Source organism: Anabas testudineus, chromosome 24 (genome assembly GCF_900324465.2).
Source record: "Anabas testudineus chromosome 24, fAnaTes1.2, whole genome shotgun sequence".
Lineage (NCBI taxonomy): Eukaryota > Metazoa > Chordata > Actinopteri > Anabantiformes > Anabantidae > Anabas > Anabas testudineus.
In genome coordinates this window covers 11,427,697-11,439,264 of record NC_046632.1, presented here as the reverse complement: position 1 = coordinate 11,439,264, position 11,568 = coordinate 11,427,697, and the positions used below count along the sequence as shown (strand labels likewise).

At 41.5% G+C, this 11,568-nt stretch overlaps 1 protein-coding gene across 1 annotated transcript in view; it reads left to right on the top strand.

Moving 5' to 3' along the window:
• The first annotated feature begins 2,440 nt into the window (after positions 1-2,440).
• Positions 2,441-11,568, top strand: part of LOC113149624 (nesprin-1-like) — a 35,998-nt gene continuing 26,870 nt past the window's right edge. Inside the window, 4 exon segments of the mRNA XM_026341833.1 lie at positions 2,441-2,525; positions 4,799-4,860; positions 9,463-9,558; positions 10,268-10,351. Of these exon segments, the coding sequence (XP_026197618.1) occupies positions 2,441-2,525; positions 4,799-4,860; positions 9,463-9,558; positions 10,268-10,351 (327 nt within the window).

Here is an 11,568-nt window from a genome sequence, read left to right as displayed (position 1 = left end):
TCACACTTCAGAATCGAATGAATAATTTGTCAGACTTTGAAACACCTCTTAACTTAGCACAAAGACTGGTGCAAAGTAAATGGAAACAAATTGCACACAAGCTCATAAATTGATAATAAGGTATGATAATAATCTGTTCCATTATTTACATCATTGCTAATGTATGTCCAGGCGAGTGCTGCACAAACAGTAGAAAAAGAACAATATATTTCTGTGTTTTTGTCTGACTGCCGGGCAGTATAGGAGTTTCTTGCAATAATAATATTGAGCAGGGATTTTGAGCTTGTATGCTATAAATGCCCCACTGAATTTTGCTTTCTGCTCGCGTGAAAATTTTGTTTTTATAGTCTTGAGTGTGCTGGTAAAAGCACTGTATATGTAAATATGAAAAACAGGACTGCATGAATATTTCTTTGAACTCTTACTCTCAGTCGATCTATAATACCCACACTCAGGCACATGCACAGTGATCATATATATATATATGGCACACAGAAATGTAAAACGGATGCTGACAGACCCTCATTTCAAAGACAACAGTAACGGCATGAAATAAGCTCATGATGGCAATATGATGGCCAGTTTTAGGGCTACTTAAGAGAAGAGTGTCAGCAGGGTGATTATCAGCAGACAGATAGCGGATGACAGCTGCCATTGGTTATTGATGACTTTCATAATTAAAATCCCTTATGGGAGGAACCCAAAGAACAAAAGAAAATCACACAAATGATGAATGGACCTTTCATCTTGAAGGCTGATATAAGACCCACCAGGCTTTTTTTTTTGCATGAATATTGGTTTCCAGGAAACACTCTGTGTATATGGTTTCAAAGAGGAGCTCAGCGCTTTTAATATTGCCAGAGTTCACCCTGCCTGTGTTTGTGTGTGTGTGTGTATGTGTGTTTAGAAAATAACAGACAGAATAATAGAGAAATTGACAGTGAATAAGAGAGCGCGGGTCTGACAGAAATAGAGTTGCTAACCACACAGGAAAAAATGAGAAGGGGTCAGCGTACTGACACACTTGAATTTTCAGCTATAATTTTAACGCAGCAATAGAGGGGGTTGGGGTAATTTAGGATCTGAAACACAGGTTTGCTTCTTCTCTGATATGTAGTATCACCAATCGTATTAAAAATGCTGATTTTAGTAGTAAGTATTTTCGTGAACAGGTACTGCCTTTGTCTTTTTTGGTTTTTCACCTGGTCTGACGGTAAAGTTGTGCAAAGTAATGCAGATCACAGAATCAGATATAAATGAATGGATATAGGTTAAAACACCCTCAACATTGATTTCTTTGTTCTGGGCTTGCCTATATTGTCTGCACCCATTTAAACTCTGATCTTGCACATACTGTGTTTATTTATTGCCATGTGGCATCCAAAACCTCACCTCAGACATTGTATTGCCCTCTATTGTATTGCATTCTACTCAGTACTCCTCCCAGAAACAAAACAAATACAGACATACTGTATGTGAGTGTGGTTGAGATGAAAGAGGATCCTTTTTGAAGAGAGTACAGTAGCAGATCAGACAAGACGACTGCCAGCGATAGTCTGCTCCCCTGCAGGCTCTGTAGAGTAGAAAGCGACAAGCCTCGGAGCACCACATGGTATATGTGTGGCTGGGAGACAGTGGGAGGATTTGTATTAAAGTGTCAGCAGCACATAGGGAATTCCTGCACGTCTGTCCTGTTACTGTGTGTGTGTGATGCTGTCAAAGTGGCGCTCCTACTTTCTCTCCTCCTAACCTGCTAAGCGGTCCCCTTCAACCCACCCACCACCACACTGTTCTCCCTTTCCACATCAGGACGGGGCTGCTGTGACATCACTCATTCCCATGCAGTCGGATTGGCTGGCCAGTTGAGGGAAGTGGATTGTTCCCGCAGCCTACGGTGAGAAATTAGGAGAGAGACAGAGAGAGGGAGAGCAAGATAGTGAGACAGTGTGGGAGGGAAAGACAGAGATAGAGAGGATGTGACAGGAAAAGAAAGAGAGAGGGAGAAATGGACTAAGATTAATGCTGAGGCAAGCCAGCACTGCACTGCTCTCACTCACACACATACACACACAAACAGTCTTTGCATCAGGCGTACACTCACACCACACTCCCAAGCTGCTTAACAGGCAGGAAAAACACTGAGTCCAACTGAGTCTGCAGCCCGTTACTGCAGGACAGGACAGAGAAGAGCAGAACGTAAAAGACGAGAGGAGGGTGAAACCTTCCTTCACGCTTTGCCTCAGAGCAACAGTTCCACCGCTGCCATCCTGGGAGGTCCAGTGCTCCAGGGAGCTCTTTAAAGACACCCCTTCTAAACAGGGTGAGAGGCAGCAAGGGCAGGAGCAAGGGCAAGTGTAGCCTCATCCAGCGGTTGCCGTGAATGTCTTCTCAGCATCCCCATGAAAACAGGAGGGAATCGAGGCGTAGTCTGGGGTACAAGATGGCACAACGCGCCGAGGGCGAAGCCTCCCGGAAAAAGAGCACATCCCTCAACCTGGTGACGGGGTTCTACCACTACCTCCGCGGTAAGTGGGACAGTGCTTGCATGGCTCTCTGTCCCCTACTGAGGTGGAGAGTCTGAGGAAAAGAAGAGTAGTACAGAGTGTGTTTGTGCTGCATGTGTGGAAGGGTATAGTGTGATTTAGCGTGGCACTGCAGTATGGATTGTACGTGCCTAGTGTGTGCATTTTGCCGTGTGCATTTCCTCACTAAGTGTTTTCCTGCAGGGCAGATGTTTAGGGGCTGTGGATGTGCTGTGTTTTTAGAAATTAGCAGACATTTGAAGGGGGGGCGTTTCCACCTTGGCGGAGTGTGTGTGTGTGTGTGAGTGTCTGTGTGTGTGTGGAGGTCGCTGAGCTTTTAGGCAACAGCAGGTGAGGCAAGGATACCCAGCAGACAAGTCGGCGCTCAGTGCATGTGTCACAGCACAGCACACTGTCAAAATGTTTGATTTCCTATCTCTCTGTTTGACCCTGTAGCTGTCTGCCTGTCTGCTCATCTTTGGATACCATGCATTCTGCATTCTGTCTGGATGCTTCTGACTGATAGTTTGGATTAGACTGGATGACATTATAAATCCTTTTTTTTTTTTCCACTCAGTCTGTCCATCCATTCACCTGTAATGTGATTGTACGTGTACTTCCTTCCTCTTTGCCTGTTTTTGACCCAGGTCCTCTCACAGTTTAATTTGTACACACAGCCTCTGAGACAACAAACTAGTTTTTAATGATTTTTCATTAAGGTCATCTTCACTGCAGGGAGGTCAAAGTAGGAACTCATCATCTCCAGATGTGACTAATGATGATATGGGCCAACACTAGACAGGAAGGTAATCAAGTGCACTCAAATGCTGCTGCGAGGCTTCGTCGCTGAGGACAACTGTTTCCCTTTGTCATATTGAAAGAATGTGAGCGTCTGTGTGTGTGCTTGAGTGTGACTGTGTGTGCGCAGAGTTCAAAGTCACCTCGTCCCTGAGCTTAAGAGGCTGGCACGCTGCACGTGCAGACATGTTCTGTCACATATGTTCCTGCTCCAGCTTTCAGGGGGTTAAATCTTTCTCATTCTCATCCAATATTTTTGCCCATCAATATTTGATTACTCCTAGACCCAATCAAAAGATTAATTTACAGAATGGGGGCCTGCTCAGTGGTACGTATGACTATGTGTGAACGTATCTGCATTATGTATGAACAACCACCCATCCTCATTCAATGCTCACACTGTTCACATGCGACTGCAGTTCTCACTGACACACTAACCAGCTTGAGTGTAATCAAACCGTCAGCATATTTCATTAAGGCAGCGGAAAGCACTGTGTCAGACGTCCCCTTTCACTGATACTGTGCTTATCTTACACTAAGGATATTGCTTTTGTGGTGCAAACGGGACCAAAAAAAAAACACATGTACTATTCACTGTGCATGACGGGATCCTTGGAGTCCCAAGCAGACTATACAGCGTGTATGTTATAAAGTGATGTGTGTGACAGTTGTGTAGGAGTATGTATTTGTGGATTAGAGATTTAAATTGTACCTTGAAGGATACATTACATATAAGCTTTATAAGGTTTGGGCTGATGTTTACATCTGCTGTATATACACTCAGTTGGCAGTTTATTAAGTACCAGAGCTTTTTAAGCTGTTTTTCGAGCGGTGGCAATTCAACTAGCTTGGTTTACCTAATAAACTGCCAACTGTGTCCACGTCTCTCTGTGCACATGTGAGAAACAAGGCTTGATTTATGTTTTGTTCTCATTTAACTGGAGTGGCTTTTTAGGGGACATCATCAGCAGAGATCTATGCTATTGATTGTGCGCTTGCTAAATGGGCTTTATCTCTGTAGCCACCACAAACAATGTCCTTCCCTACATGTGGGTAGTTCAGTATGTTAAGGGTAAGGTTGGCTTTATGTGGTGTGATTACTGCGGCGAGCACTATTGTAGCAAAAGGCTGCATCCTTGAACTGTGGTCGAGTATATTCTGGATGACAGCAGAGGTGCATGTCATCACTATCTAAAGGGCATTTTTGAGAGCAGGATTTTCTGCCCACTGAGAGAAAGTGAAAATTCCATCTTTAAATGTCAAACACCTTCTCTTACTGCATCCCCGTGAATTGGTGCGACAGTGATCAGACACACTAGACGTAAAGTAATAATATCAAAGTGAATTAGCGTCACCATCCAGCGCCGCAAACCCAATCAACTCTCAAAACAATAGACAATGAGAAGATTGTGTTTTAATCCCCTCTTTGTTTATTATTGCATCCGACTGATAGTGACTCTCTGGGCTCTAATTTACAGATGAGCAGGAAGCAGTGCAGAAAAGGACATTCACCAAATGGATCAATTCCCACTTGGCAAAGGTAAGAGAGTCTGGTTTATTCCCACTGCGTCTGCCAGCATTGTGTTGTTCCTTTTATACAAACAGTGGTGCTGGTGTTTGTGGATTAAAAAAAAAAAAACTTCCCCATCTCATTGCCTTCCAACTTTGAATAACTTAGCTCTTCCATACTCCATCCACTGTGCCATGTACTCGGTTTCCGGAACACACTGTGGAGCTGGTCACGGGACCGTCTCCACTGGCTAAGACCACACACAGGTTCTTACTTGCAAGCCTTTCATATTCCTTCTCATACCTCCAATCTCATAGAGCTTGTAGCAAGGATTTACTCTCACTCTAATCATCACTCTCATATCAGCTTTTAATACACTGTAAATCTTTCTTCCTTCAAGCTACTGTCAGTAATTTAAGCTTTCTATCTCAATATAGGCCAATTTAGATATATCAGGATAAGAATTCTTAGTTAAACACCTTTTTTCTTGTGGCTGTTCAATGAGCTTGGACAATTTGTAACTCATACTAAACAATTGTTGCAGCTGCATGCTGAGAGGCCATCATATACATGTAACTATTGTATTATACTCGATTAGGCTCCACAATTTAACCCATTACTGCTTGAATAGCGTGTCAGGAATGGGTGGACAAGGCAAATACGGCACAGTGCAACACAATTAGGCGTTATTTCAATCTGCAACGCTCTTCTCTGGGTTTCTTATTTGATTACGACAGCTGTGGAGGCCTTGAACCGTGGTGATGTGGAGCAGAAAACTGATTTGAAAAGCACTCTGAAGGAAATAAACCTTGACGTAATATCACATATCATGTCTCAGGCCCGTGCCAGCAGAAAATTGGCCACAGAAAATATTTAAATGCCTTGAATTTTTAATAATGTTTAAGATAAGCATATCATTTATTTATTAAGTAGCTCTGATGCAACAGAGTAGAGCTGGGGTCTTTTTTGCTATTTCATGGTCATTGGGAAAAGCTGGAGTTTGAATGATTAGGGAAGGTCCTCGAGGATTCAGTGGTATGCCAATGACAGGGATTCATGAAAAGCCGAATTCAAATACTTAAACGAATTTCGGAAGATGAGCGTATTGGCTTTCTTGATGAGAGTTGGCTTAGGATAATACCACTCATCATATTAAATATGCAGCTTAGCGTAGTACAGAGACTGGAAATGGGAAAACAGCTAAACTGGCTCCGACCAAGTGTAAAAAACAAAACAAAAAACGAACTATCCATTTCAAATCTCAAAATGTGAAAAAACATTTACTTTTAGACAGAGCCAGACTAGCTGTTTACCTTCTCTGAAATGTCATTTAAATTTCCTTTTAATTAACCGATCCACCTAATCAATAGATTAGCGATACCATCACATAAAAGATAACCATGTTTGTTCCAGACAGTTCCCCCTCTCTCTGTATAGTTGATCAAATTAGTTGCTCTCCGCCTTCTCGCCCATCGTGAAGCTGCTTACCCTTTCACCTGATGCCTGACGTTGCCATAGTGACACTGATTGGCCTATATTTGTCTTCAAAAATAACATGATTGTATGATCGTCATGGCAGAGAGTTGCGTGATGAGTAGGGGGGTAAGAGTCAGTCTAGCTGGTGCGAAGGATCTGTTGTAAGAAGATTGTGCTTTTCCTGAAGATGTCATTCTGTAGACTAGTAGAGATAAATTGGCTTCTTCTGAGCTTGTCTCACATCTAAAAATACTCCAAAAGACAAAGGAGCATTTAAAGAGGCGCATTAGGCAAAAAGATTGTGTGAGAACGAGGCAGAGGGAAGGATATAGAGCGGGGAAAAAGCTTTAACAGTTTAGCTTTGCCCTCACAGGGATAGATAATGCCCTCGGCTATGCAGATGATTAGGCCACTCCAGTTATCACAGGTCTTTTAATTCAGCGCCTAAAGGTATGTGATTAATCGTTAGGTGAGTTGAGACATGGCATGAGGGCTTCCTTTCACCGTCGCTCCCCTCCCCCTTACTTTTCCACTCCACAGGTATAACAAAAGAAGTCTTACGAGCACTGACAAAGAGTTTCTATGAAATAGGATGTATTGGAGCTGGTAATTTATACGAAAGATTAATGACTCTTATTACTCGGAGTAGTTCATCAGATTAAGTCACCAGTTATGGACCAAAGGTATAAAATATGAGAGCAGATGGGGAGTACTTTTGCTGGTTGTTTCTATAATTGAAATAGAGGATGATGTAGTTTAGACAAATACTCTTTAGTATTATATTACCACACTGTTTGCCTCTATAGTTTCAGTAGTAGCAAAGCTTTCAACTCGTTCCCAGCGAGTGACAAGTTGGAGAGAGGATTCAGTGAGCAGACCCCAGGTTTCCATTTTGACAAATCCTTTCTGAGAAGGTTAAAGCTAATTATGAAGTGGCCGGCGTGAGCGGCAGAGGTCTCGACGTCTCAGGCATTTTCCAGGCAAACAGCTTTAGCGCAGTAATCAGTGAACCAAGTGTTCTTAGAGATTACAGCAGCAGTAAAGTGAAGCGCCACTCTCCTCTCGCAGTGTTCACTTCCCCACTTGCCCCAACCCACTTATTTTCATTTATTAGTTAATTTTTGTGGTGGTGGGTGGAGGAAGAGGAGGGTTGGAGTGGATGACATACTCCATGCACAGTGAATTCAAACCCACATCATGGCATGTGCCTACACTGAGCTGGTAATTGTTAATCTTTCAATTTTCAACCTGTCAGCGGCACTTGTGGTCACTTTGTTGTGGGTGTAGTCAGTAACACTTGACTATAATATCTCCACAACTATTGGATGAATTGCAGCAAATTTTTGTACAGATATTTGTGGTTCCCAGAGGACAAATCCTAACATTTGTGATTCCCTGATTTTCACCACACAATCATAAGGAACTTCACACTGTTGCAGCCATGTTGTTATTTTTGGGAGAGTTTGATTGCAGCTGTTACCAGACTTGCATCTAAAATGTATTTTAAAGAGATCATTTGAGCTCAGGTTATTTACATTATTGCTTCTATTTTTGAGTAATGCCCTTTAAATATAACCTTACCCCAAAAGATTTGATCAATAGGCATCTAGTGTCCGTTATTCCTTCAAACTGCTTGTGTTGTAATTCAGAATGAAACCCTTCAGTCTTCTTTGTTTCGGCCCCTCCTTCTGTCTTTCATGCTGTTGATCTTTTGGAATCCACTGAATCAAGTGCACCAGGGGAATAACATGAGAGCACAGACAGATGCACATCCCAAAACTGCTCTACTCACAATCAATTATGGCCCAGACACTCATATGTAATTAGCTCATTAAGTCCATGAGTTATTTTTTTTAGCTCGTGTGGCTGAGCTGAGGAAATGGATATTACTTTCATATTTTGTAATTAGTCATAAATGTCCTCATTAGCTTTGGGATCATAATGAACAAATAGGTAAATTTAACTTCAGTTAGCTTGTGGTATAATTTATCCCTTTGAAGGGATTTGTGTGTTTCTGTCACTTTATGATTGGTGCACAAGTGCTGTCTGAATGTACTAATATCCAGAGCCATGAAATGACATTAGGAGAGGAATTAGTGAGGAGGGCTACTGTATTTGGTAATTAATTTTGAAAGGCGTGAGGTTAGTGTTTCTTCTCTCTCTGCCTTCTATCATCTTCCTCACTGCCACTCTTTCTTCTCAATTACACCCCTCTCACTGTGTTTGTGTTTTTTCTGTTTCTCACACGCAACCACTTGCACACATTCCAGCTTCCGCCTTTACGCTCTTCCTTCTTTCTCCCTCGATCCCTTTTGCTGCTAATCTCTCTGTGAATGGCTTGCTCGTCTGAATCCCCCCCCCCCGCCACCACCACCACTCCCCTCTAAACCTCGACTCAGCCCCAGCATGTGACTGTGCTTTAAGAGAAATCCTTGATGTGGCGTCGGCGAGAAACAGAGATATGTGGATTTCCCGAGTCTGGAAGTCTGTGTCAGGTCAGGGAGGAAGTCAATGAGAAGGATCCTTTTTGAAATCATCAGCATATTTTGGGATTTGAAGACCTCATTCAGAGCCTGCTGAGCCTCTGCTTATAGCTGAGTCTAGCTGTTAGTAATACATGGCACCACCAAACTCTTTTAGGGCTTCAGGGTCTTTTTCATGAGGATTTCCTTTATCCATGTTTCACAAGTTTAAATTGACATGTTAGAGTGCAGTAAACTTATTGTTCTCTGGTTTATTTTCGCTGCGTTGCTTAGAATAGGATAATGTGCAGAAAGAACACTTGCTTCACAGTTTCATGTACATTACAAGACCTGCTAATAAGGCTCTAATCCCCGGGCCTTGCATTCCAGGACAACTGAGGAGGCTTTGTCTGATTTCATGGCATCAACATTTATGTAAACATGCATTTGTGCTACTACTTTCACTAGTGCAAGTCGTGTTTTTATTACTCAGGAGAATCTCTATGTTTTTTTTCTAGAAAAGTATAACATCCATATCAAAATCAGTGTATTTCTATTTTAAATGCCATCAGACAAAACAGTTTATCTTTAGCCTCATGCCTTTCTGCTGTACATACTGTACAGTGGTATTTCTGTTTGTGCTTGTTTGCAATAATTTCACAAAATACAAATACACCCCTTTGTTTTATCATAGCATATCCCACCTCTGGTGGTGACAGACTTGTTTGACGACATCAAGGATGGTGTGATGCTGCTGGCCCTGCTAGAAGTCCTCTCTGGACAGAAACTGGTGAGTCTCATGGTTGTTTTTACAGCATGTGATCCCCCCCCCCCAGACTTCAAACACTTCTTATCCTCTGATCTTGCTGGATTAAATTTCAACTTGGTCACGTTGAGCTGATGTAACATGGATCACACTGGCCAAGGGATTCAGCTTTTTTACTAACCAATTAATTATGTAGCATTGTCGTAAGTGTTGGAGCTGCTGTAAGTGTTTTGGGTAAATCTCAGCACAGGCACAGACATGATAAAGCGCATGTGAAACAAGTCAAAATGCTTATTGATCTGCTTTTATTAGGGTGTTTGAATCGAATAGGAAAACCCAGATTAACAAGGAAAGAGTCCACACACACACACACACACACACACACACACACAAAACTGAGACAAAGGATTTTACTTGGCCAATATTGCCCAAGGTCTAAGCTTTCTATGTCCTATTGATCTGGCTGTTTATAGTCAAACTGAGCTCTGATTTGACCAATGTGTCTTTTATTGTTTGATTCTTTATTTTATTCCTGTATTTGTGTTTGCTGATAGTGTTTTTGTGTACTTGCCGTGGTCTAAATTCGAAATAAATGTGCTCTATGTGCATCTACAAGTAGTAGCATCTAAAATAATCTCTTTAATACCACCAATGATCAAATATCACAAATATCCACCATTCCTGTGTTTTCTTTTTTTCTGTCCATCTCCATTGTTTTCAATTCTCCTTCCAGCCATGTGAGCAGGGTAAGAAGCTAAAGAGGATCCACTGGGTCGCCAACATTGGTACAGCTCTCAAATTCCTTGAGGGTAGGAAGGTAAGAGTTCAGAGCCTTCTTTTTATGTTTTTTTTTTCTATGTTCTCCCTGCTCAGCTGCTGTCCTGTGGGTACAAACATCGAATCTTGACCTTGTGTGACCCGTTTCCCCTTCTTCTTCGTCTCCGTCTCACACTCTCTCCCCCTTCTCACGCCCCTCATTTATACCAATATGTTGTGTTTTCACAGATTTTGGTGAGGATATTAAATAAACCGGGATCTAGAACCCAGATTTTGATATATTGTTTGCTGTCAGAGTTCACATTGTCTCTTTATCTACAGTAATTAGGAGTCATTTATGTCTGTCTGCCTATAAACAATGAAAATATATTTATAGAAAATATAATTACTTGACCGTGAATTCACCATTTGCGTTGCTCCTTCATAATAGTTACCAGTAAATCTATCCCACCACACATCTTGCACTTTATATTTGTACTTTCCAGTTTTTTTCCTTCCATCTGTTGTCTTCACTTTAGATTAAAAAAAAAAACAAAATTCTTCACAGTTAGATCCAAACATGTCTAATGTGGTTTTGGATATAATCATCTAACTGCATCAACTGCCTCTCCATGAAATTAGTAAAACATTTTCAAAGCTTCATCCAGCTTGTCCTTGGATATACATAAATAAAGCCATAAGTATGAGCTGATGTCTGCAGGGACATTGATTTGTCTTCTTCAAGTGTGACAGGGTTAAAACCCTAAATCTCGCACCATTAATCTGCCGTCTGGATGAGATGTCAGTGGGCACTCTGCTGTATATGTTTATGCATGTGTGATTGTGTAAATCCAAGTGTGTAGAAAATTAAATGTAAATATGCTCTGTGTGTAAATCTGGGGTGGCCCAGTCACTTTATGCCTGCTACATGTTGTCTGTGCAGTGGTTTAATTATGTTTACCTTCATAAATCATATTTCTAAAGTGTTAAAACACACTAATACATGTATTAAACTGCAAGTATTAAATACTCAAGTAAAGCAATTAACAATTATTTTCATTATCTATTCATTTATTCTTGCATGAGTTGACTAATGTTTATTTAAACATATTGTCAGCACCAACACGGCTTCAGTATAAACATATAGTTACCAGTGGTCTTTGTCCATGCTCCAGCCTCGCACTGTTGTGTTGACTTGCCGTGATAACCTGCCGTGTTTTCTATTATATAACTGTGTATTGCATATGTTCTTATCAGTCCCATACACCCCCCCCCCCA